The 25,916-nt window shown below is 45.0% G+C and overlaps 1 protein-coding gene across 1 annotated transcript in view; it reads left to right on the forward strand.

Annotated features, from left to right (window-relative positions):
* Positions 1-25,916, forward strand: part of LOC144593406 (CUB and sushi domain-containing protein 1-like) — a 1,892,487-nt gene that overhangs the window by 852,969 nt on the left and 1,013,602 nt on the right. The window contains exon 5 of the mRNA XM_078398909.1: positions 20,820-21,027. Coding sequence (XP_078255035.1) covers positions 20,820-21,027 — 208 coding nt within the window. The remainder of the gene's footprint in view (positions 1-20,819; positions 21,028-25,916) is intronic.

Consider the following 25,916-nt stretch of genomic DNA (forward strand, 5'->3'; position numbering starts at 1 on the left):
TTGATAACCATTCTGGAACTCATGGAGACAATGAACGAGATAGGAAATTGCAAGTCGTCTAATATACTGGCTGCAATCCGACACAAAATATGGACAGGCGATTACACACCAACCAGTCTTAATTTAATTCCATCTAAAATCAAGGAATTGATTATGAAGAGTAAACGTGAAGATTAGCTGGGAAGCAAGAAGGCAGATATCAGCATGCACCACACCGATGGAAGGGGACTGTCCTGCCTGGGAAACCTTTGATTGTATTTTTGAGCTGTGTCCCAAGTGCATTATCATATATTATATGACATTTAGATTTCCAAAGGTCATTTAATTAAGCGAGAGGCCACTAATTACTCTGAGCTGAGAGGATAATTCCCAAGGTAAGACTTAGGGATGGCTAAAGGATGTAGCCGAAGTAAATGTGTGAATGAAAACCGCTGAACACACCATCTTGCTGCTTGTTTTATCAACGGCCAATTCTGAAACCAGGTACAGACTCCGCGATAATTGAAGAGGGTTATTGGAAGAACTGGCATTACAGAAACTGCTAAAATGGGAGAAATTGATGGCAGCTGACAATCTTTTACGGAGAGCAGAGGAATCAAGAACCAGGGGACATGGGTTTAAGTTGAGAAGGAAAAGATTTCAGAGGAAGCTGAGGGGGAACTTATTCCACTCAGAAGGTGGTGTGCATGTAAAGAAAACTTACCACACGCATCACTTCTGAACTTTGCTCCTCTGATCTTGAAGCTCTGCCCTCTAGTCTTTGATATTTTGGACCCCATTTCTGAGGAAGGATGTGCTGGCATTGGAGAGGGTCCAGAGGAGGGTTATGAGAATGATCCTGTGGATGATTGGATTAATGTAAGAAGAGCGCTGAGTTACTCCAGCATTTTGTGAATAAGAGCGTTTGATGGCTCTGGGCCTGTACTCGCTGGGGTCTAGAAGGATGAGGGGGGACCTCAGCTCAGAGTAATTCCAGGAATTAGGTTAATTCCCGGAATGGCGGGACTGTCGTATGTTGAAAGACTGGATCGACTAGGCTTGTATACACTGGAATTTAGAAGGATGGGAGGAGATCTTATCGAAACGTATAAGATTATTAAGGGGTTGGACACGTTAGAGGCAGGAAACATGTTCCCAATGTTGGGGGAGTCCAGAACAAGGGGCCACAGTTTAAGAATAAGGGGTAGGCCATTTAGAACTGAGATGAGGAAAAACTTTTTCAGTCAGAGAGTTGTAAATCTGTGGAATTCTCTGCCTCAGAAGGCAGTGGAGGCCAATTCTCTGAATGCATTCAAGAGAGAGCTAGATAGAGCTCTTAAGGATAGCGGAGTCAGGGGGTATGGGGAGAAGGCAGGAACGGGGTACTGATTGAGAATGAACAGCCATGATCACATTGAATAGCGGTGCTGGCTCGAAGGGCCGAATGGCCTACTCCTGCACCTATTGTCTATTGTCTATTGACCTCATTGAAACTTATTGAAAAGTGAAAGGCTTGGATGGAATAGATGTGGAGAGTATGTTTCCACTGGTGGGAGAGTCTCGGACCAGAGCGCATAGCCTCAGAATAAAAAGACGTATCTTTAGAGAGGAAGAAATGTCATCAGCCAGAGGGTGGTGAAACTGTAGGATTCATTGCCACAGACGGCTGTGGAGGCCATCAATGGGTATTTTTAGAGCAGAGATTGACACGATCTTGATTAGACAATAGACAATAGACAATGTTGGGGGAGTCCAGAACAAGGGTCCACAGTTTAAGAATAAGGGGTAGGCCATTTAGAACTGAGATGAGGAAAAACTTTTTCAGTCAGAGAGTTGTGAATCTGTGGAATTCTCTGCCTCAGAAGGCAGTGGAGGCCAATTCTCTGAATGCATTCAAAAGAGAGCTAGATAGAGCTCTTAAGGATAGCGGGGTATGGGGAGAAGGCAGGAACGGGGTACTGATTGTGGATGATCAGCCATGATCAGCCATGATCACATTGAATGGCGGTGCTGGCTCGAAGGGCCGAATGTCTATTGACTATTGTCTATTGTCTATTGTGGAGCTTGATGTCCCTTGGTTAGGGATCGACTTTGGGAACTCCAAGCCACAGGAGCTTCGACGGCCCCGATTGCGGGGATTTCGACCGTCCCAATGTGGGGGCTTCGACCGCTGGCTGTGGGAGCTTTGATCGCCCCAACTGCGGATGGTTCGACTGCCCCGACCGCGGGAGAATAAAGAGTGAAGAAGATTAGACTTTATTGTCTTCCATCACAGTGAGGAATGTGGGGGATCTGCTGTGGTGGATGTTTCTGTTAACTTTTATGTAGTTGTGTGTCTTGTTGCTTTTTCTGGTATGACTGTATGGGAAATTGAGTTTCACTGTACCTTAATTGGTACACGTGACAATAAAATACCTTTGAACCTTTGAAGCTGAAGGATTGGGAAGCTTTTAAAAACCAACAACAACTAAAAAGGCAAAAAGATGAAATATGAAGGTAAGCTAGCCAAAAATATATAAGGGGATACCAAAAGAGAGGCAAGAGTGGATAATGGACTGTTGGAAAGTGATTGTGGAGAGGTCGTAATGGGGAATACTATGACTTTTGAACATGAAGTTATGAAGGTTTTAGAAATAGGCAGAAGTTCCTGGAACAGAAAATAAATGGCTGTTTCTCTTTCCACACATGTTGCTGTGTATTTGGTTTATTTTAGATTAGTTTAGATTAGTTTAGAGATACAGCGCGGAAACAGGCCCTTCGGCCCCCCCTAACATTATCCTATACACTAGGGGAAATTTACGATGAATCAAGCCAATTAATCGACAAACCTATACGTCTTTGGAGTGTGGGAGGAAACCGGAGATGCCAAAGGAAACCCAAGCAGATCTCAAGGAGAACGTACAAAGTCCGCGCAGAGCGGCACCCTTTGTCAGGATCGAGCTTGGGTCTCTGGTGCTGTAAGGCAGCAACTCTACCGCTGCGCCACTGTTTCCAGCATTTACTGTTTTTATTCCGGCTGTCCAAGGTTTATTTGGGATTGACAAGAAGGAGAGTCCACTTTAATTGATGTCTGTGCTATGATACGTGGTCATTAGAATATATCGTTCGCTTGTGCATCACGGAGCTGTTTGTCAGGTGCTGCTTATTGCCATTGTTCATGAAGGGGAGGCATCAATTTAGGTCTTTGATTAGCAGAGGAATCTTCCCCGTCTGAGCTGAACTCCAAATTTTAATTGCATCGGCCAAACAGAAGTAAAACTCTCGGTAATGGCAAGAAATTCATCAGTGTCTCATCTTTGCTGCATTTTATAACGTTTTAATATGCGAGCAAACTTATGTGTAATTATTGCAGAGAGCTGATTAAAACTATCAGTCTAGCCTGTAAAGAGGACACACAATTACTAGCCTGTATCTGCATTCATAAAACATGCTTTTAAACTTTAGGCTTTAGAGATACAGTGTGGAAACAGCCCCTTCGGCCCACCAAGTCCATGCCGACCAGAAATCACGCCATACAGTAGCAGTATTCTACATACCAGGGACAATTTACAATATTTACTGAACCCCATTAACCTCCAAAACTGCACATCTTATGAGTGTGAGTGGAAACTGGAGCACCTGGAGAAAACCCACATGCTCACAGGGATAACATGCAAACTCTGTACAGGCAGCACCAGTGGTGAGGATTGATTCGGGTCTCTGGAGCTGTAAGGCAGCAACTCTACCGCTGCGCCACTGTGTCACCCCAAAGAATAGTCAAGTCAAGTCAAGTCAATTTTATTTGTATAGCACATTTAAAAACAACCCACGTTGACCAAAGTGCTGTACATCTGATTAGGTTCCAATGGAAAATAAAAAGAAACATACAGTAGCACGCAAACAGTTCACAGCACCTCCTCAATGAGCCTCAAACGCTAGGGAGTAGAAATAGGTTTTGAGCCTGGACTTAAAGGAGTCGATGGAGGGGGCAGTTCTGATGGGGAGAGGGATGCTGTTCCACAGTCTAGGAGCTGCAACCGCAAAAGCGCGGTCACCCCTGAGCTTAAGCCTAGACCGCGGGATAGTGAGTAGCCCCAAGTCGGCCGACCTGAGGGACCTGGAGTTAGAGAGGGGGGTTAGAAGATTTTTGATGTAGGGGGGGGAGTGTCCATTTAGGAATAGAACATAGACAATAGACGATAGACAATAGGTGCAGGAGGAAGCCATTCGGCCCTTCGAGCCAGCACCGCCATTCAATGTGATCAAGGCTGATCATTCTCAATCAGTGCCCCGTTCCTGCCTTCTCCCCATACCCCCTGACTCCGCTATCCTTAAGAGCTCTATCCAGCTCTCTCTTGAATGCATTCAGAGAATTGGCCTCCACTGCCTTCGGAGGCAGAGAATACCACAGATTCACAACTCTCTGACTGAAAAAGTTTTTCCTCATCTCAGTTCTAAATGGCCTACCCCTTATTCTTAAACTGTGACCCCTTGTTCTGGACTCCCCCAACATTGGGAACATGTTTCCTGCCTCTAACGTGTCCAACCCCTTAATAATCTTATACGTTTCGATAAGATCTCCTCTCATCCTTCTAAATTCCAGTGTATACAAGCCTAGTCGCTCCAGTCTTTCAACATATGATAGTCCCGCCATTCCGGGAATTAACCTAGTAAACCTACGCTGCACGCCCTCAATAGCAAGAATATCCTTCCTCAAATTTGGAGACCAAAACTGCACACAGTACTCCAGGTGCGGTCTCACTAGGGCCCTGTACAACTGCAGAAGGACCTCTTTGCTCCTATACTCAACTCCTCTTGTTATGAAGGCCAACATTCCATTGGCTTTCTTCACAGCCTGCTGTACCTGCATGCTTCCTTTCAGTGACTGATGCACTAGGACACCCAGATCTCGTTGTACGTCCCCTGTTCCTAACTTGACACCATTGAGATATTACTCTGCCTTCCTATTCCTACCACCAAAGTGGATAACCTCACACTTATCCACATTAAACTGCATCTGCCATGCATCCACCCACTCACACAACCTGTCCAAGTCACCCTGCAACCTCATAGCATCTTCCTCACAGTTCACATAGAGCAGTACAGCGCAGCAAAGGAACAAGCCCTTCAGCCCTCGACATCCATGCCGACAAAAATGCCAAATTGAACTGATCTTATCTGTCTGCAAGTGATATGCCTCCATTCTCTGCAGATTCATGTGCCATCTAAAAACGTTCAAACACCACTATTGCATCTGTTTGTGCCAGCGCCCCTGGCAGCATGTTCCAGGCACCCACCACATCTCCCTTAAACTTTGCCGCTCTCACCTTGAAGCTAAGTCTTCTAGTAGTTGACATTTCCACCCTGGGGAAAAAGGCTCGAACTGCCTCTCCTGTGTGTGTGCCTCAGTTAATTATTTTATAAACTACTCGCAGGTTTCCCCCCTCAACCTCCGACGCTCTGGAGAAAACAATCTCATTTGGGTTGGTTAAAAGATAAAGATACTCATGTGCCATGATGACATGGAAATTGACTGGAACATCTTGAAATAAGAGATTTTCTCGTGAAGTAGGCATTTTTGGACCTTTATTTTCTAAATGCGAATCTTCAGTCCATCGATAGACACAAAATAATTGAGTAACTCAGTGGATCAGGGAGTATCTATGGAGAAAGAGCCTGGAAACGGGTTCTTCAGCCCATCGAGTCCACGCCGACCGGTAGTCACCCATGCACTAGTTTAGTTTCCACTAGACCAAGTGGACCGGTTGGGCCCAAATCTCTCCTGCATTGGTGCACCACCCTCTCCTACCCCCCTCCCCCTCCCCTCCCCACTTCCCCTTCCCCCTCTCCATCCCCCTCTGTGAAGAAATTCCATCGCACCAATATTTTAAGTGGCTTCTCTCAGATCCCTGATGCAATGGTTTCCTCTCAGTTAGGACTTTCCCAGGAGTGGGAACATCCGCCACATCTAAAACTGCCTCAGAATAAAAGAATCAAACCCGAGTCTCTGGCGTAAGGCAGCAACTCTACCGTTGTCCCACTGTGCCACCCTTTGTTCTTGTGATAATTTGTTGCTGGGAGCCTGGTGTATTCTATCAATGGGATGTTCCACATCAGCCATTTCCTGTGAATGAATTAGAGATGTGCATATGTGTAAATTCTATCTTATGCCATGGACTTCATTGAAACTTACCGGATATGGAAAAGGCCTGGATAGAGTGGATGTGGGGAGGATGTTTCCACTTGTGGGAGCGTCTAGGATCAGAGGATACAGAATAAAAGGAGGTACCTTAAAAAAGGAGATGAGGAAGAATTTATTTTGTCAGAGGGCGGTGAATCTGTGGAATTCATTGCCACAGAGGGCTGTGGAAGCCGTTGTTGGGTATTTTCAAGGCGGAGATTGACAGGTTCTTGATTAGTAAGAGTTTCAGGGGTTTATGGGGGGGAAGGCAGAAGAATGGGGTTGAGAGGGAAAGATAGATCAGCCATGGCTCGATGGGCCGAATTCTGCTCCTATGACTTATGAACCCATAAAAGCGTCATATCGCTTAGCATCTTATAAAATTTAATAAGATCATCTCTCATTCTTTGAAATTCCAATGGAATACATATCTAATCGTTTTAGTCATTTAAAATAAGACAACCCCGAGATGCCACGTTAATTGTGCTCATAAAATGTATATTTTATGGGCCCTAAATTTCTTTCATTTAATCAATAATTAATGTGCCCTTGGTGGAATTTCATGGGCTTATAATTATTACAACGTCAAGTCTGTCTGCAAGGATTGGTATTGTGTATTCCATGCAGCAATTTGATAACCCAGATGACAATGTCAGTGAGCGGCACGGTGGCGCAGCGGCAGAGTTGCTGCCTCACAGCGCCAGAGACCCGGGTTCGATCCTGACTACAGGTGCTGACTGGTCAGAGTGTATACGTTCTCCCTGTGACCATGTGGGTTTTCTCCAGGTGCTCCGGTTTCCTCCCATGTTCCAGACATGCAGGTTAATTTGTACTTTAATTGGTCCTCTGTGAATTGTCTCCAGTGGTTTTTTAAAAATATTTTTATTTAATTTTTTAAGGACAGGTAGTGTGTACAATTACAATGGCAGAGTGTTATACATAGAGGCAAGATAAAGTACTGTCCAGTTAAAACAAAGCATAAGGATTGAAACAAAGTATAGTAGAACAAACTGCAAACAAAGAAGAAAAAAAACATTTACCATTTTTTAAAATACTACATATTATTCAGTAAATGAAGGAAATAAACAAAAAACAGAAGACAAAACAAAACAAAAGCCTAACATTGGCAACAAGTGTGGGCCCAAAGAAATGTGGATGTGATACACCATGAATAGATCCTTATCTCATCCTGTCAAACACATGAGGTGGATGAGTCAGTTCATTTCTGCTGTGTTATCGACCTTTTGTCGAGAAGCAGTTTCCAGATTTTCAGGGAGACATTCTCCTTGTTGGCAAGGTTATATCGGAGGCCTTCCATGTGAATCACGTTTCCTAGCTCCCTCGGCCATTGGTGGAATGTGGGGCTAGACTCAGATTTCCATTGTTGTAAAATGAGACGTTTCGCTAGCAGAGTGCAGAGTGGTCCTCTGTGGATTGCCTCCAGCTTTTGTGTACAGGGTCATCGCTGGTCAGCGTGGACTCAGTGGGCTGAAGGGCCTGTTGCTGCATGGCATCTCTAAACTAAACTAAAATGTCCATACTTAACTGGGTAGGTGCATTGTTTGGAATAGTGATGGGTTGCTGCAGAATGATGTAGGGCATTGATCGCCTTTTCCATTATTCTCAAGCTGCATTCAAAGCATTGAATGTTGTGAAAGAATGATTCCTACTTGATTTTATTTTTGAACAAAGATTCATCACTGACATTTTGAAAAAAACCCCAACTATTATTGGTCATAGATTGAAAGGAAATCTTTCACCCATGATAAAAGGAACAAGGTATTTTTTGCAGAGCTGTAGTAATATCAGTCTTAACGACTCCTAACAAGTCAGCTATTATTGTGTGCAAGAGGAATTAAGAAGATCAGTCATCTGATTAGTGACACAAGTTTGCCCATAAACGCAATGCTGAGTGAAGATTTCTGCAAACCTGAGCTGCAAATTGGCAATTACAAACCTTTGGACCATTTGTTTATCCATTCACCAATTAATTCTGAACATGAACCAATTAATAATACGGAGGAAAAAAAATTGATTACGTTTCTCTAATTACACCTTTTGCTGAGGTGTAATGGTGGCTTCATTGTATTTAATCCGTTATGCCTCAAAACTGCTTGCAATGCTTTTGCAATTAAGAATTACGTAAAAAAGTGTGTGGTACTTTGGAATGTATCTGGGGAACTGGTGATTAGGAGCTTGAAATCCCATCCCTTCTGAATTTAGTTTAGTTTGAGATACAGCATGGAAACAGGCCTTTCAACCCTCCGAGTCCACGCCAACGTGATCCCCGTACACTAGCACTATCCTATACGCTACGGACTATTTACAACTTCACCGAAGCCAAGTAACAGACAAACCTGCACGTCTTTGGAGTGTGGGAGGAAACCGGAGCACCCGAAGAAAACCCACGCAGTCACAGGAAACACGTGCAAACTCCATACAGACAGCACCTGTAGTCTAGTTCTAGTTCTTGATTCCCCTACTCTAGCTGGAAGACTATGTGCATTTACCTGTTCTATTTCTCTCATGATCATGTACACCTCGAGAAGATCACCACTGATTCTCCTGCGCTCCAAGGAATAGCCTGCTCAAATTCGCCCTATAGCTCATGCCAGCAAATCTTGGCACCATCCTCGTAAATTAGTCCAGTGTACTTTGTATTTAGTAGGACACCTTCTCAGTTTCAGCATAAGCTGTGTTTCTGTTGTACCTTGCCAGCCAGAACTCTCCATATAATTCCCTCAAGACGGGATTGAAATTGTATTGTAATCATATTAGGAGAGGGGTGATATTGGCATTATTGATCATTGGGATTTACTTCAGGGGGCATAAGAGGCTGCACTTGGTGGATTTCTTCAGCAGAAAACAAAGTGCTGAAGGAACCCAGTGGGTCAGGCGACATCTGTGGAGAGAAATGGACAGACAATATTTTGGCTGAGGAGGATGCTTCCAACCCAAAATGTCGTTGGTCCATTTCCCTTGCAGATGCTGCCGGACTCTGGCAGCTTGTTTTCTGCGATTTCCTTCAAATGGTTTAGATTCGTTTAGATTAGTTTATTGCCAGGGGTACCGTGATAAGCTTTTGTTGCGTGCTATCCAGTCGGCGGAAAGACAATACGTGATTACAATTGACCCGTCCACAGTGTACAGATACATGATAAAGAGAATAACGTTTAGTGCAAGATAAAGTCCAGGAAAGTCTGATTAAAGATAGTCCGAGGGTTTCTATTGAGGTAGATGGGATGTCAGTTGAAGTTGACAAGAGAGAGCTAGATAGAGCTCTTAAGGATAGCGGAGTCAGGGGGTATGGGGAGAAGGCAGGAACGGGGTACTGATTGAGAATGATCAGCCATGATCACATTGAATGGCGGTGCTGGCTCAAAGGGCCGAATGGCCTCCTCCTGCACCTATTGTCTATTGTCTATAGGACTGCTCTCTGGTTGTTGATAGGATGGTTCAGTTGCCTGGTAACAGCTGGACTCTTTATTCTAGCTTCATTGACATGACCCTTGCTCTCTTTGACCCTTGCTCTCTTGATTAGTAAGGGCATCGATCGTTATGGGGAGAAGGCAGGGGAATGGGGTTGAAAGGGAAAAATAGATCAGTCATGATCGACTGGTGGAGCAATTTTGATGGGTCAAATGGCCTAATTTGGCGACTATGTCTTGTGATCTTAGTTGGTATATTGTGGAGGAGTGGTGGTGCTTTGAAGTTGACAAGACCACAAGGATGTCACAAGCTCTGTGGGCTGCAATCAAGTTGCTTTTGATTCAAACATTTATTCTGCTTAAATAGGTTAACTTCTACTTTGCACTTGAAGTAGTCAAATTGTAAAGTCTTTCATCAGTTAGGGTACTTTACTCCTCATCTCATTATTCTCTTTGAATATGATTTAATGCATTTTAATAGTATACAATATTTTTTGAGATTTCTTTCTCAATTTCTATAGTTCAAGGAAGCGTTTTCTGGCAGTGTTGGTAGACTTGTATCTGGATGTTAAGCTGAAGGTCAGCAGGGTTTTTGGTAAAAAAGTGCATCAATTGAGAGAATCGAGTGTTTTTGGAGGTGAATGCAGGCAAGTTTGCTGAAGTGAATAGACCAGCCATCACCATTATTGAACGGTGGATCAGGCTGACTGGCCTATTCTGACTATATCAATCTTCTTATGGGGTACAAATGAATCAGTTTTGAGTCATACAGCATGGAAACAGGCCCTTCAGCCCAACTTGCTCACACCGACCAACATGTTCCATCTACACTAGTCCCTCCTGCTTACGTTTGACTCATATCGCTCCAAACCTATCCTATCCACATACCTGTCCAAATGTCTTTAAAATGTTTTTTATAGTACTGGCCTAAACTACCTCCTCTGGCAGCTTGTACAATATTCCCACCAACCTCTGTATGAAAAAGTTGCCCCTCGGGATCCTATTAAATCTCTCCACTCCAACCTCCTCAAGCGTAGAGACTAGGCAACCATTTCGCCAAACATAGACACAAAGTGCTAGAGTAATTCAGGGAGTCAGGCAGCATCTCTGGAGAACATGGATAGGTGACGCATCGTGCCGAGACCCGTTTTCATTTTGCCGAAGACGTGCTCAATCCGCCAAGGCCTGCAGGATCTCCCAGTTGCTAACCATTTTAACTCCCCTTCCCATTTCCATACTGACCTTTCTGTCCTGGGCCTCCTCCATTGTCAAAGTGAGGACACACACAAACTGGAGGAATAACACCTCATTTTCTGCTCGGGTAGCCAAAGTTATTAACATTGAATTCTACAATTTTAGGTTACAAACCAACAACAACCAGTTCCCCTTATCCCATCCCCTTCACCTATATCCCTCCTTCTTCACATTTCAATCCTCTTCCTCCCTTATCACCTCATCTCACAGTCCTACATCTTCTTTCCATCTACGGGCTTTGTCCTCCAATCTACCATTCAAAAAACCCTCACCTGTATCCACCTATCACTTCCAAGCTGAAGAAGGGTACCGACCCAAAATGTCACCTATCCTTTTTATCCAGAGATGCTGCTTGACACGCTGAGTTACTCCGGCACTTTGTGTCTTTTCTTTTTGTAAAACAGCATTTGCAGTTCCTTGTATCTAGGAAAGAACTGCAGATGCTGGTTTAAATCGAAGGTAGACACAAAATGCTGGAGAAACTCAGCAGGACAGGCAGCATCTCTGGAGAGAAGGAATGGGTGACATTTCGGGTTGAGACCCTTCTTCAGAGTGAAGAAGGGTTTTGAACCAAAACGTCACCCATTTCTTCTCTACAGAGATGTTGCCTGTCCCGCTGAGTTACTCCAGCATTTTGTGTGTTCCTTGTTTGTAACGTTAGTTTTTTCATAACTTCATAAGTTTATAAGTTCCAGGAATCATTCGGCCCATCAAGTCCACTCCGCCATTCAATCATGGCTGATCTATCTTCCCCTCTCAACCTCATTCTCCTGCCATCTCCCCATAACCCTTGACACCCTTACTAATCAAGAATCTGTCAATCTCTACCTTAAAAATATCCATTAACTTGGCCTCCATAGCCTTCTGTGGCAATGAATACCACAGATTTACCACCCTCTGACTAAAGAAATTCCTTCTCATTTCTTTTCTAAAGGTCCGTCCTTTTATTCTGAGGGTATGGCCTCTGGTCCTAGACTCTCCAACGAATGGAAACATGCTCACCGCGTCCACTCTATTCAGGCCTTTCTCTATGCAGTGTTTCAATGAGGTTCCCCCTCATCCTTCTAAACTCCAGCCAGAACAGGCCCCGACTGTCAAACGCTCATCATATGTTAAGTCACAGTTTAAGAAGAAGGGGTAGGCCATTAGGACTGAGATGAGGAAAAACATTTTCACCCAGAGACTTGTGAATCTGTGGAATTCTCTGTCACAGAAGGCAGTGGAGGCCAATTCACTAGATGTTTTCAAGAGAGAGTTAGATTTAGCTCTTAAGGAATCAAGGAATATGGGGGGAAAACAGGAACGGGGTACTGATTTTGGATGATCTGCCATGATCATATTGAATGCGCTGCTGGCTTGAAGGGCCGAATGGCCTACTCCTGCACCAGGGGAGTCTTAACGCATGGGCCTGATGGGCACTTGCCCGGGGCCCCACGAGCATAGGGGCCCCATGCTGAACTGTGTATGTTAAGTGACTTGCAATAAATAAATATTACTTTAAAAATGTAGGTTCAATAAGTGCTTTTTCGCAACATTTTCGGTCACTGTGCTTCTCACAGCGATCTGTAAGTGCTTTTCGCAACAATGTAGCACCCTAAGTCCATCGCTAAGTGCTTTTCGGTAAGTGCTTTTCGCCGGCGCGACAGGGGGGGGCTGGTAGGGAAAGGGGGGCGGGGGAGAGTAACGGTAGGGGCCCCAGTACACTGCTTTGCCCGGGGGCCCATAATGCTGTAAAAACGTCCCTGTCCTGCACCTATTTTCTATGTTTCTATGTTTCTAACCCAATCATCCCTGGGATCATTCTTGTAAACTTCCTCTGGACCATCTCCAATGCCAGCACATACACAGATATGGGGCCCAAAACTGCTCACAATTTTCAGCGTTCTTAGTGGCTGCCCTCCAGTAACAATGCTACATCTGCAGCCTCTCACTAGTCTGTTCCACATTAGACCAACTTCAATTCCTCTCTGTTACATTAATACTGACATTAATTCCCTTGAGTGCATGCAAATTGGCAAGAGAAATGAGGAGGCAATAAGGTTATCTGTGGGAGTTATGGACAAATTAATTTACACGAGAAGAATCAAATTACTTCAAAGAGCTTCTGCTCTGCTAACAGGCTGCTGTGGAGATGGTTTAGCATTTAGATTTGTTTGTGTTAGAATTCATGATCCCCAATGTTTCCCTTATAAGTCTTGGTATTCTCCCTTGTACTTCTCTGTCAGGTAATAATCCCTCGAGTGTTATTTGTATGTCAATTATTTTTCATCAAAGACTGTTTTCTCCACTGTCGTGGACCTTGAAAACATTGCCCTGACTCTGATTAAAATAGTAAAATTGTATTTTGTTGTGTAATGCAAACTGGATGCCGTTTGGGTGGTGCAATGATAGAACTGTTGCCTCACAGTGCCAGAGACCCAGGTTCGGTCTTGGCTCTGGTTGCTGTCTGTACGAGTATCATATCGTATCATATGTATACAGCCGGAAACAGGCCTTTTCGGCCCACCAAGTCCGTGCCGCCCAGTGATCCCCGTACATTAACACTATCCTACACCCACTAGGGACAATTTTTACATTTACCCAGCCAATTAACCTACATACCTGTACGTCTTTGGAGTGTGGGACGAAACCGAAGATCTCTGAGAAAACCCACGCAGGTCACAGGGAGAACGTACAAACTCCTTACAGTGCAGCACCCGTAGTCAGGATCGAACCTGAGTCTCCGGCGCTGCATTCGCTGTAAAGCAGCAACTCTACCGCTGCGCTACCGTTCTTCCAGTGAACCCGTGGGTTTTCTCCTGGTGCTCTAGTTTCCTCCCACACTCCAAAGGTGTACAGGTTTGTAGGTTAATTGGCTTTGGTAAAAATTGGAAATTATCCCCAGCGTGCAGGATAGAATTAGTGTACGTGGTGATCACTGGTCGGCACGGACTCGATGGACCTAAGGGCCTGTCTCACACAGTATCTCTAAACTAAACTAAGGTTAGCTAAACTAAACTAAACTGAACTAAATGAAACTAAACTAAGTTAAACTAAACAGTGTACTTCAGTGAACCGGCCAAAGTAAAAATAAACCATTGTGAGCTTTCCTTAGCCATCGGTGCTGGCTCTTAGTTGTTCTGTACCTTTTCATACCTCTAGATTCCCACCCTCCTGACTCTTAGTCTGCAGAAGGGTTTCGACCCAAAACATCACCTACACAAAGTTAAAATATTGCTGAGTACCCGAATGAGAAAATTTCTTGAAGAATGAAGAATTTAAGACTTAGGGTGACAAATGGATACGACTTCACCTCGAGATAAAGTACATAGTTTTGCACTGAAGATTTTCAACTCCATAAAGTTTTGGAATTGTTTTCAACATCTTTCTGTCCCTCCACGTCTCTCATTTATTTTGTACTTCTTAAAACCTACCCTTTAAACAAGATTGCATGGTAGTTGCACATTTGGCTTGGTTTCGTACCTTGTTGTGAAGGTAGAGTCACAACAAATATTGACACAACTTGTTATTATAAATGCAAGAAAGGTAACAGTGAATTAGCCATTCATGAAAGTATCGTGGAATATCTTCACAAGTTTGACTGATTAGATTGTTCTTTTTTTTACTGAACCATTAAAGGACACCCCTCTGAAAACAATCTATATACTAAAACTCTCGTTTGTTTGTTTGTTTGTTTGTTCCTGAATTACAGCCAAAACGGTACACGATAGCGTAGCAGTTTTAGGCCCACCTTGCTCACCATCGTCCCTTTGGTGCAAATGGAAGAAGTTTCATTGCTATCGATGTTATATTTTAAAAGTTATTCACATTTAAAACTTTAAATGTAGGGAGGGAGGGGGAGGAGGAAGGATAAGAGGGGTTGAGGGGGATGGAGTGGGGGGGAGGGGAAGGGGAGGGGAAGGGGGAGGGGAAGGGGGACGGGAGAGGGAGGGGGAGGGGGATGGAAGGGGGACAGGGGAGGAGGGAGGGCAAAGGGGGAAGGGGAGGGGGAGGGGGGGGAGGGAGGGAGGGGGAGGGAGACGGGATGGGAGGGGGGAGGGAAGGTGAGGGAGGAAGAGGGGAAGGGGAGGTGGGAGAGGGGAAGGGGAGGGGGGAGGACAGGGTGTTGCACCAATGCCGGAGAGGTTTGGGCCCAATGAGTCCAGTTGGTCTCGTCCGAAATAAAAAGGAACTCCAGATGCAGGTTTATACCAAAATTAGACACAAAATGCTGGAGTAACTCAGCGAGACAGGCAGCATCTCTGGACAACATGGATAGGTGACGTTTTGGGCCGAGACCCTTCTTCAGACTGATTGCCGGGAGGAGGAACAGGAAGCACGGAAAGACCAGGACATATCAGGGCAGACAACAGGTCCCTGACAGGCCGATTGTTGGCTATGGACAGAGTGATCCCATGAGGTGTACATTGTTGTGAAACCCTGTCATTCGCTGCCCTTCTCAAAGTGCAACATTTTTCGGCACGGTGGCGCAGTGGGAGAGTTGCTGCCTTACAGCGCCAGAGACCCGGGTTCGGTCATGCCCATGGGTGCTGTGTGTGCTGAGTTTGTACTTTTTCCCCCTGACTGTGCGCTCCGGTTTCCTCCCACTCTCCAAAGTAGTGCAGGTCTGTTGGTTAATTGGCTTTGGTAAAAATTGTAAAATTATCCCTCGTGTGTAGGACAGTGCTAGAGTTCGGGGATTGCTGGTTTGTGTGGGGTCGGTGGGCTGAAGGGCTTGTTTCCGCGCTGTATCTCTGAACTAAACTAAACTATCTAAAGCCAGCTACTGTCAGTTCACCATAAATTGATATTCAGTGGGTGATTGTCATCCTTCATTCTTTCTGGGCAGTTAAACTCAGTCTGTTTCCTGAAATATCCCAAATTGCCAAGAACTTAGAAACATAGGCATAGAAACATAGAAAATAGGTGCAGGAGGAGGCCATTCGGCCCTTCGAGCCAGCACCGCCATTCATTGTGATCATGGCTGATCATCCACAATCAATAACCCGTGCCTGTCTTCTCCCCATATCCCTTTATTCCACTAGCCCCTAGAGCTCTATCTAACTCTTAAATCCATCCAGTGATTTGGCTTCCACTGCCCTCTGTGGCAGAGAATTCCACAAACTCACAACATTTCATGACCTTCCCTCTCTGATGTCATGGTCCATTCATAATGTGGACCATTAGATAAACTGGCATCTGCTGATCTCCCACCTCACTAAATGCATGCACCCAAGTTCCACTTTCAGTAGAACAAACATTAGTTATTTGACCAAGTGTTGGAACATGTTCCTGAAATTCAAAGATTTATTTCTGAGAAAACACCAGCGAAAATAAAAAATGACTTTGAACATGAATGCGAGAAATCACTTAACAAATGTTTACAAAACAAACAATTAGCCCTGGTGTCAGTGATAATTTAAAAAAAATCAATAGATTTAATCTATTCGTCTTTTAAGTGAAATATAATATTGTACACTGCAGCAGAATTTCTACCAGAAACAAAGTGATTCCGCTAAAATTATTGTTTGTACACTGCAAAGATGAAATAATAATTAGCTCATAAATAGGCAAAGAAAGGTTAGCTCCTCATCAGCCCAATTCAGGCAGATAAATGCTGTTCTACTTACATGGCTGCTAGACTGTGCCCATTCCTTCTCTCCCGAGATGCTGCCTGACCTGCTGAGTTACTCGATTTGTACCAGCATCTGCTGTTATTTTCTTATACTATATATATATAGACTGTGAACATTCATAGTTTCATTCTTAATAAGTCTTAATAAGTCTGTTGAATTTTCTTCTGGTCAAAGCTTTTGGTGTGAGAGAAAATGCAATCAAGAATATTCATTGAACCTTTACCTCACTGCATGCATGTACATGACAATAAACTCAACTCAACTTGAATTGGAATGAAGAATTCATATGAAGAAAGACTGGATAGACTTTCATATGAAGAAAGACTGGATAGACTCGGCTTGTACTCGCTGGAATTTAGAAGATTGAGGGGGGGTCTTATAGAAACTTACAAAATTCTTAAGGGGTTGGACAGGCTAGATGCAGGAAGATGAATGGCGGTGCAGGCTCGAAGGGCCGAATGGCCTACTCCTGCACCTATTTTCTATGTTTCTATGTTTCTATGAGTGTTAACATTCCAATTTCCAGTGTGATTTATTTTCCATCTCATGATGTTAATTTAGGAACTGCCATTGGAGATGTATGATCTGCTTAAGCGTAAATCAGACCATTAAATCAATACCAACAGTGGCGAATAACGATGCATTCATGCATTCACACAAAAATGTGCGCCGGTGGAGAGTGGCTCAGATCCCAACCAACAGTAGTACGGGTGGAACATTGACTGAGTGGAAATTTAAAAAAATCCTACACATCCTTTGTTGGTTAAAGGTGATGCAGCAGTAAAGCTGCTGCCTTACATCACCAGAGATCTGAGTTCAATCCTGACTACAGGTGACTACAGGTGCTGTCTGTATGGAGTTTGCACGCTTTCCCCCCCTCCTGTGACTGCGTGGTTTTTTTTCCAGTTTCCTCCCACATTCCAAAGATGTGCAGGTTTATAGGGTAATTGGCTTCTGTTTATTGTTCCTCGTGTATAGGACAGAACTAATGTTCGTTGGCACAGACTGGCTGGGATGATGGGCCTGTTTCCAAGCAGTCTTTCTAAAGCTAAAGCCAAACTAAATAAGTGCAAGATTGTATTTTTTGCAATTCCTCAAATGCTCCCTTTCGCAAGATATCAGTACCCAGCTCTGAAGAAGGGTCTCGATTGAAATGTCACACATTCCTACTATCCAGAGATGCTCCTTGTCCTGCTGAGTTACTCAAGCATTTTGTGTCTATCTTCAGTGTAAACCAGCATCTGCAGTTCCTTTCTAGCTAGAACATCCTTATCTGTTTATCCCATGCTTGGAGTCAGTTTACAGACCTGTGTCGGCACAACCTAACTTGCTCACATTGACACTGACCAGGTATCAGTCTCATGACCTGATTTTACTCTTTGGGTTTTCCAACATCTCTCTTGAGGATCCTACCAGAGCTGTTGAATCATTCATTGTCTTTCTAGCTGTGTCATGTCAACACGTGTGGTGAGAGAAACCTATTTAACAACTGAGGAGGACTTTGAGCAAGATGCAACAGCTAGAAACTGGTGCAGCACAGTGGTGCAGCGGGTAGAGCTGCTGCTTTGCAGCACCAGAGACTCTGGTTCGATCCTGACGATGGGTGCTGTCAGTGTGTGGAGTTTGCATGTTTTCCCAGTGACTGCGATGGGTTTTCTCCAGGTTCTCTGGTCTCCTCCCACATCCCAAAGACCTTTTGGTTCTGTGGGTTACATTCTATAAATTATCCCCAGTCTTCAGAGTTTAGAGATACAGCTTAGAAACAGGCCTTTCGGCCCAACCAGAGTTCACTAGTGCTATCCTGCAGACCAGGGACAATTTACAAATTACAGAAGCTAATTATCCTGCACACCTGTATGTCTTTGGAATGTGGGGGGGAACCGGAGTGCCCAGAGGCAGCCCATACTGTGTCAGGGAGAACGTACAGACTCCGTACAGACAGCACCCGTACTCGGGATTCAACTCGTGTCTCCAGCGTTGTGAGGCAGCAACTCTACCGCTGCGCCACTGTGCCGCCCATGCAGGGAGTGGAAACAAAGTGGGATAACGTGAAACTGGTGTGAACTGATGATCTGTGGTGGACTTTGGGGGGCTGAAGGGCCTGTTTCCGTGCTGAATCTCTGAAGCAAACTAGATCCTGGTCAGGATCCATGCTCCACTCCACAGATGCTGTCATCCCTCAGGAAAGTCTGAGCTTCCTAATTGAGTTCCCAACATGGACAATTCACAAGCCAATATATGGCTGTGGACCACGTTACCACCTGGTTAAAGATGCCTGTGGCCCTGTAGCATCCTGCAGATATATTTTAAGTTTAGTTTATTATTGTCACATGTACTGAGTGAGGTACGGTGTAAAGCATTTTTTTGTTGCCTGCTTTCCAATCAGCGATAAAACTATATACGATTACAATAAAGCCATCAACAGTGTGCAGAAAAATAATACAGGGAATAATGTTTATCACAAGATAAAGTCCGATTAACAATAGGCAATAGGTGCAGGAGTAGGCCATTTGGCCCTTCGAGCCAGCACCACCATTCAATGTGATCATGGCTGATCATTCTCAATCAGTACCCCGTTCCTGCCTTCTCCCCATACACCCTGACTCCGCTATCCTTAAGAGCTCTATCTAGCTCTCTCTTGAATGCATTCAGAGAATTGGCCTCCACTGCCTTCTGAGGCAGAGAATTCCACAGATTTACAACTCTCTGACTGAAAAAGTTTTTCCTCATCTCCGTTCTAAATGGCCTACCCCTTATTCTTAAACAGTGGTCGCTGGATCTGGACTCCCCCAACATTGGGAACATGTTTCCTGCCTCTAACGTGTCCAACCCCTTAATAATCCTATACGTTTCGATAAGATCCCCTCTCATCCTTCTAAATTCCAGTGTATACAAGCCTAGTCGCTCCAGTCTTTCAACATACGACAGTCCCGCCATTCCGGGAATTAACCTAGTAACCCTATGCTGCACACCCTCAATAGCAAGAATATCCTTCCTCAAATTTGGAGACCAAAACTGCACACAGTACTCCAGGTGCGGTCTCACTAGGGCCCTGTACAACTGCAGAAGGACCTCTTTGCTCCTATACTCAACTCCTCTTGTTATGAAGGCCAACATTCCATTGGCTTTTTTCACTGCCTGCTGTACCTGCATGCTTCCTTTCAGTGACTGATGCACTAGGACACCCAGATCTCGTTGTATGTCCGCTTTTCCTAACTTGACACCCAGCTTTGTATCATCTGCAAATTTGCTAATGGTACTTTTAATCCCTTCATCCAAGTCATTAATGTATATTGTAAATAGCTGTGGTCCCAGCACCGAGCCTTGCGGTGCCCCACTAGTCACTGCCTGCCATTCTGAAAGGGACCCATTTATCCCCACTCTTTGCTTTCTGTCTGCCAACCAATCTTCTATCCATGTCAGGTATGTAGGTAAATTGGCTGGGTAAATGTAAAAATTGTTCCTGGTGTGTGTAGGATAGTGTTAATGTGCGGGGATCACTGGGCGGCGCGGATTTGGTGGGCCGAAAAGGCTTGTTTCCGCGCTGTATATATATGATATGATATGATATGACCCAACCCCCAATACCATGTGCTCTAATTTTGCCCACTAATCTCCTATGTGGGACCTTTTCGAAGGCTTTCTGAAAGTCGAGGTACACCACGTCCACTGACTCTCCCCAGTCAATTTTCCTAGTTACATTGTCAAAAAATTTCCGAAGATTAGTCAAGCATGATTTCCCCTTCGTAAATCCATGCTGACTCGGAACGATCCTGTTATTGCTATCCAAATGCTCCGCAATTTCGTCTTTTATAATTGATTCCAGTATCTTCCCCACCGCTGATGTCAGACTAACTGGTCTATAATTTCCCATTTTCTCTCTCCTTCCTTTCTTAAAAACGATAGGCCGACGGTCCCCAGTGAGGTAGATGGTAGGTCAGGACCTTCGTCTGGTTGGTGAGAGGACGGTTCAGTTGCCTAATAACAGCTGGGAAGAAACTGTCCCTGAATCTGATGTGCTTTTTCGCACTCCTGTATCTCTTGCCTGATGGGAGAGGAGGAAGTGTCCCGGTTGAAACTGCCCCTTGATTATGCTGGTGGCCTTGCTGAGGCAGCGTGTAGTGTAGACCAGGCCACCAGCATAATTAAAGACGAGTCTCACCCCGGACACTCCCTCTTATCCCCTCTCTTGTCTTGGCCATGCTTGTCTGCCAAATGCTCGTTCGCACATCAGTCAGCCGGTTCATGACTGGAGAGGACCTGTGGAGATATTTGGCAAGAACATATTGCCAGCATCCATATTGGATAGAAATTTGAACGTGTAGCTTTATTTTCATGTTGGGAAGCTCCATCATTATTCTTTCTCTTGTTGCTACCTTTCAGCTGATGGGGCTTGTGGTGGGACGTTACGGGGAACCAGTGGCGCGATCTCGAGCCCGCACTTTCCGTCCGAATACATCAATAACGCCGACTGCACCTGGACCATCCTGGCAGAGCCGGGCGACACCATTGCCCTCATCTTCTCCGACTTCCAACTTGAGGATGGCTATGACATTCTGGAGATCAGCGGGGCCGAGGCGCCAACAATATGGCAAGTACAATGGCAATTTCTCTTTCCCAAGCACCGGGATGCTCCCTGGTTTTAGAATGTGGGGGCTACTACTTTCAACCGAAAGGTCTTGCATATAGATTGCTTCAATGTTTCCATGCTTGCAAGAATGGCCAATGGTTTTGAAAGGTTATAGATACAATATCTACTGCAGGTTCACCGCCGAATCCTCCAACACACTTGGTTCCAGAGCCTTGCCGTATTGTATTTGCCGGATCAACTGAGATCACTGTTGGTTGGGGGGATTGGGTTGTGGAAGCAGTTCTCCTGGCTCCAAGCAGGCCAGAGTTCCACGGCCTCGGGTACAGGGGGAAAATCTGACCCACAATTCAAGTGCAGTGTTGTAATTTTGTCCAATTAAAGGAGGTTCCTTACCACCAGTTGCCAGAAAATCGTTGGTGGACTTGTACCTGATTTTACTTTTGGGGACTGTGCTATGGTTGGTTTGGTGAGTAAATTGATGAGACAAATGCGAGTAATGGGGGGCGTTTGCTGGATCTGTGTTTTTTAATTTATTTGACATTGCAGTTTCAGACTACACAAGGTACAATGTGTTGTGTTGAGTTCCTGGTATTGCCATGGTGGTTAAGTCTACTGTTTCAAGTAATGCAGATCAGAGCATTCACTGATATTTTGTGAACATTGAATTTTTCAAATGTTTGCATTGAAACGTATGCCGATTGGCATTTCCAGACTTTGTCGCCTTCCGCTGATTTTCACGAGGAGCAGAAATCCATGAGCTTCCAATCGATTGTTTTGGTGATGTTGATGTAAATCCCCCCCCCCCCCCCCCTCCCCCCCCCCTCCCACATTCTTGCATTCTGACACTTGTCATGAAGGAAGCACTTCCCAAAGACTATGCCGCTGCCCCAGCACATATCCTGGGCGAGAGAGACAACATTTTAATTTTGTCATTTGTTCCATTTTATACTGTGGTACTTTGATGCAAATGCACAAGAGCTGGATCGCATCCACATTAGTGGAATCTTGTCTGAGTGTCTTGGTACTTCATGCATGAGTGCACTTGTGCCCGATTCTGATTTTGACACTGTATAAAATTAATGTTCATTTATAATCAAACGTTGAAATAATACTGCCAGGGATTGAATGGAGTTTCAGAATCATTCAGGCTGTTTTCAATTTTCCACATTCCCTTAATTCTAGACATTAAGGAGCAAATGGGAAATTAGTGGCATGATGTCTTTCAGCTAATTTTAGCAAGGTCAACTTAAACTGAGCAATTTTCTGACTGGTTTGCATGTATTTGTTACAACATTTATATGCTACACAGTATGATGAAGGGGATTGTTGAGTTTGGGTGATGATTCTTAATGTCAACTCGATAACTACAGCTCGAGCCATCATCCAGCTGCTTGCATGGGAGCATGTGCAGCGGAGACAGAAGTTTAGTTTATTGTCACATGTACTGAGGTACAGTGAAATGCTTTTTGTTGTGTGCTAACCAGTCAGCAGAAAGACAGCAAATGATTGCAATCAATCCATTAATAGTGTATAAAATACATGATGCATAAATTGAGGGATGGAGTCCTTGAAGGAGACAGATAGGAAGAGGTGCAGTTGAGGCAACTGTGGGAATCTTTTGAGTTCGCTGTCGATATCAGGCAACACTCTGTCCCCTGTGATGAAGGAGAAATTGAAAAGGGGAGAGATATTGGTGAGACCGCACCTGGAGTATTGTGTACAGTTTTGGTCTCCTAATCTGAGGAAAGACATTCTAGCCTTAGAGGGAGTACAGAGAAGGTTCACCAGATTGATCCCTGGGATGGCAGGACTTTCATATGAAGAAAGACTGGATAGACTAGGCTTATACTCGCTGGAATTTAGAAGACTGAGGGGGGATCTTATTGAAACATATAAAATTCTTAAGGGGTTGGAGAGGCTAGATGCGGGAAGATTGTTCCCGATGTTGGGGAAGTCCAGAACCAGGGGTCACAGCTTAAGGATAAGGGGGAAGTCTTTTAGGACTGAGATGAGAAAACATTTCTTCACACCGAGTGGTGAGTCTGTGAAATTCTCTGCCACAGAAGGTAGTTGAGGCCAGTTCATTGGCTATATTTAAGAGGGAGTTAGATGTGGCCCTTGTGGCTAAAGGGATCATGGGGTATGGAGAGAAGGCAGGTACGGGTTACTGAGCTGGATGATCAGCCATGATCATATTGAATGGCGGTGCAGGCTCGAAGGGCCGAATGGCCTACTCCTGCACCTATTTTCTATGTTTCTATGTTTCTATATGTATGAGCTTGTCCAAGTGAATTCGGTGGGGGGGGGGGGGGGAGGGGGCAGCTGGCAGCCCAAATGCCATTGTCAGTGTGGCTGAGAAAGAGTTGGGGAATGCTACCGGGGTACATTTGGAACAAGGACTGTTCAATATAACCAACAAGAGGCAGGGAAAACTGGGGAGGAGTTGGCTGCAGTGCCACAGCTGCTAAAGCTGCTGCTTCAGAGCGCCAGAGAACCTGGTTTGATCCTGACTTCGGGTTGTCCGTGTGGAGTTTGCATGTTTAGTTTGGAGGTACAGCATGGAAACAGGCCCTTCGACCCACCGAGTCCATGCCGACCAGTGATCACCGCGCATTAACACTCACAAGGGACAATTTACATTTATACCAAGCCCCCAAAGTTCTATCTAACTCTCATTAGGGTGTCAAAGGTTTTGGGGAGAAGGTAGGAGAATGGAGTTGGGAGGGAAAGATAGATTGTCCACGATTGAATGGCAGATCAGAATCAATGAGCTGAATGGCCTAATTGTGCTCCTATGACTTGAGTGTGTGTGAATTATTATTATGGCAAGAACCCAAAAGCAGGATATTCAGGAACGGGTTCTGTCTACATTTTCCTTGTACTGTTATAGTTGTGTATATATGTATGTAGGAGTTGGGAGGCCATATTACAGTTTTACAGGCCATTGGTGAAGCCGCATTTAGAGGATTGTGTTCAGTTTTAGTCACATTGTTATTGGAAAGATGTCAAGCCGTAAAGGGTGCAGAAAAGATTTACGAAGGTGTAGCAGGACTTCAGGGGCTGCGCTATAGGGAGAGGTTGAGCAGACTAGGACTTTATTCTTTGGAGTTAAGGAGAATAGGGGTGGGGTGGTGGAGGGGGGGGGGGGGGCGGGGGGGATCTTATAGTGTTATATAAGATCTTGAGAGGAATGCACAGGGTGAAAGCCCAGTCTTTTACCCAGAGTAGGATAATTGAGAACCAGAGGACATAGATTTAAGATGAGGAGGGGAAGATTTAATAGGAACTTGAAGGGCAACTTATTTACAGAAAGGGTGGTGGGTGCATGGAATGAGCTGTTGGAGGAGGTAGTTGAGCAGGTATTATCACAATGTTTAAGAAACAGTGAGGTAGGTACATGGGATAGGATGGGTTTAGAGGGATATGGGCCAAATGCAGGCAGATGGGTCTAGTGTAATGGGGCATGTTGGTCGGCATGGGCATGTTGGGCTGAAGGGTCTGTTTCCAAGCTGTATGACTCTGACTCACCCAGAATGACAACTTTGTCTGAATGGGCAGGGTGGGATGAAGAGCATGTTTGTGCTGTGGAGGAGCCAGCGCTGCCCTCGTAGCTGCGGCTTGCCTGCAGTCCGTCTGTCTTTTGTGTTTTTTGTTGTTTTTGTATGAATTGTAGTTTTAATATGGTGTAGTGTTTGTATGTTATGTTGGGGGGGGGGGGGTGGGAGGGAACGGGAACTGTAATATTCTCTCTCCCGAACGGAGACGCCACCTTTGTTTCTGTGTCGTGTCTCCGTTCCCGTTGCGGCCTACCACCGGTCATGCACCTGGGACCACCTGGGGCTCTGGTTCGCAGAGCCCGCGGCCCGGACTCGCCACCTGCGGCGCTGGCCACCTTCGGATGCTGCGGGAGCGGCTGCGACTCGTCTCCGGCGTGGGCCGCGTGGACGTCGGAAGCCCGTAGGCCCTGCCCTGGGTGGGGGCCGACATCGGGGGCAGCGACAGCGTCTTTGCCCGCCTCGAATCGTGGGACTTGGGTTGGCCCGCTGCGGTCCTTTCACCACCCGGCGGGGGCTTCAATGTTGGGAGCCCCGACCGCCCCGACGTGGCAACTCCAACAGCCTGACCGTGGGAGAAGACGGCAGGGAAGAGAAAAAGACATTCTGGCCTTCCATCACAGTGAGGAGGGACTGGAGGAGACTCACTGTGATGGATGTTTCTTTTTTTTTGTTTGGTGTTAGTTTGTGATTGTATGTGTTATTGCATTTTTATTGATTATTCTTATTGGTCTTATTTTTGAACTGCGGGTAATGTTTCATTTCACTACACATTTATGTGTATGTGGCAAATAAACGACTATGGACTATTGTCTGTGCCTCCTTAGGCAAGCTTCTCCAACAAAACATAACACAGTGAAAAAATTAAGGTTGGGTTGATGAAGTGGGAGAGTGGAGCTGTTTGTCTCTGCACCCAAGTGCAGTCGAGTTAATTCTGGTCGACAGGAGTTAACTTACATTGATGGAAAATTGAAATGAAAATATTGTTGTAACTCCTGATGACTTAGTGAAGCTATGAAGGCTCATGGCATACATTTTGGCCTTTTGTCTTTTGTAATTTCCTTCCTTGAGCAGTACTTCCTTTGAGTAGTTCTCCTTTGTCTTTGAAGTGAGTTTCGGACCCGAAATGGTGTCTGTCTATACTTTCCACAGATGCTGCCTGACCGGCTGAGTTTCTTCAGCACTTTGTTTTTTACTCCCCTAAGTGGTCCTCCTTGTAAACCTCCATTTACTTGTTGGTGGATGTATTGTACCCAGGAAAGACAAGAGGCAAGATGCAAGAATCTTGCATAGTACGCTGAATGCTGGAGGAACTCAGCAGATCAGACAGGAGGA

Source organism: Rhinoraja longicauda, chromosome 5 (genome assembly GCF_053455715.1).
Source record: "Rhinoraja longicauda isolate Sanriku21f chromosome 5, sRhiLon1.1, whole genome shotgun sequence".
Taxonomy (NCBI): Eukaryota; Metazoa; Chordata; class Chondrichthyes; order Rajiformes; family Arhynchobatidae; genus Rhinoraja; species Rhinoraja longicauda.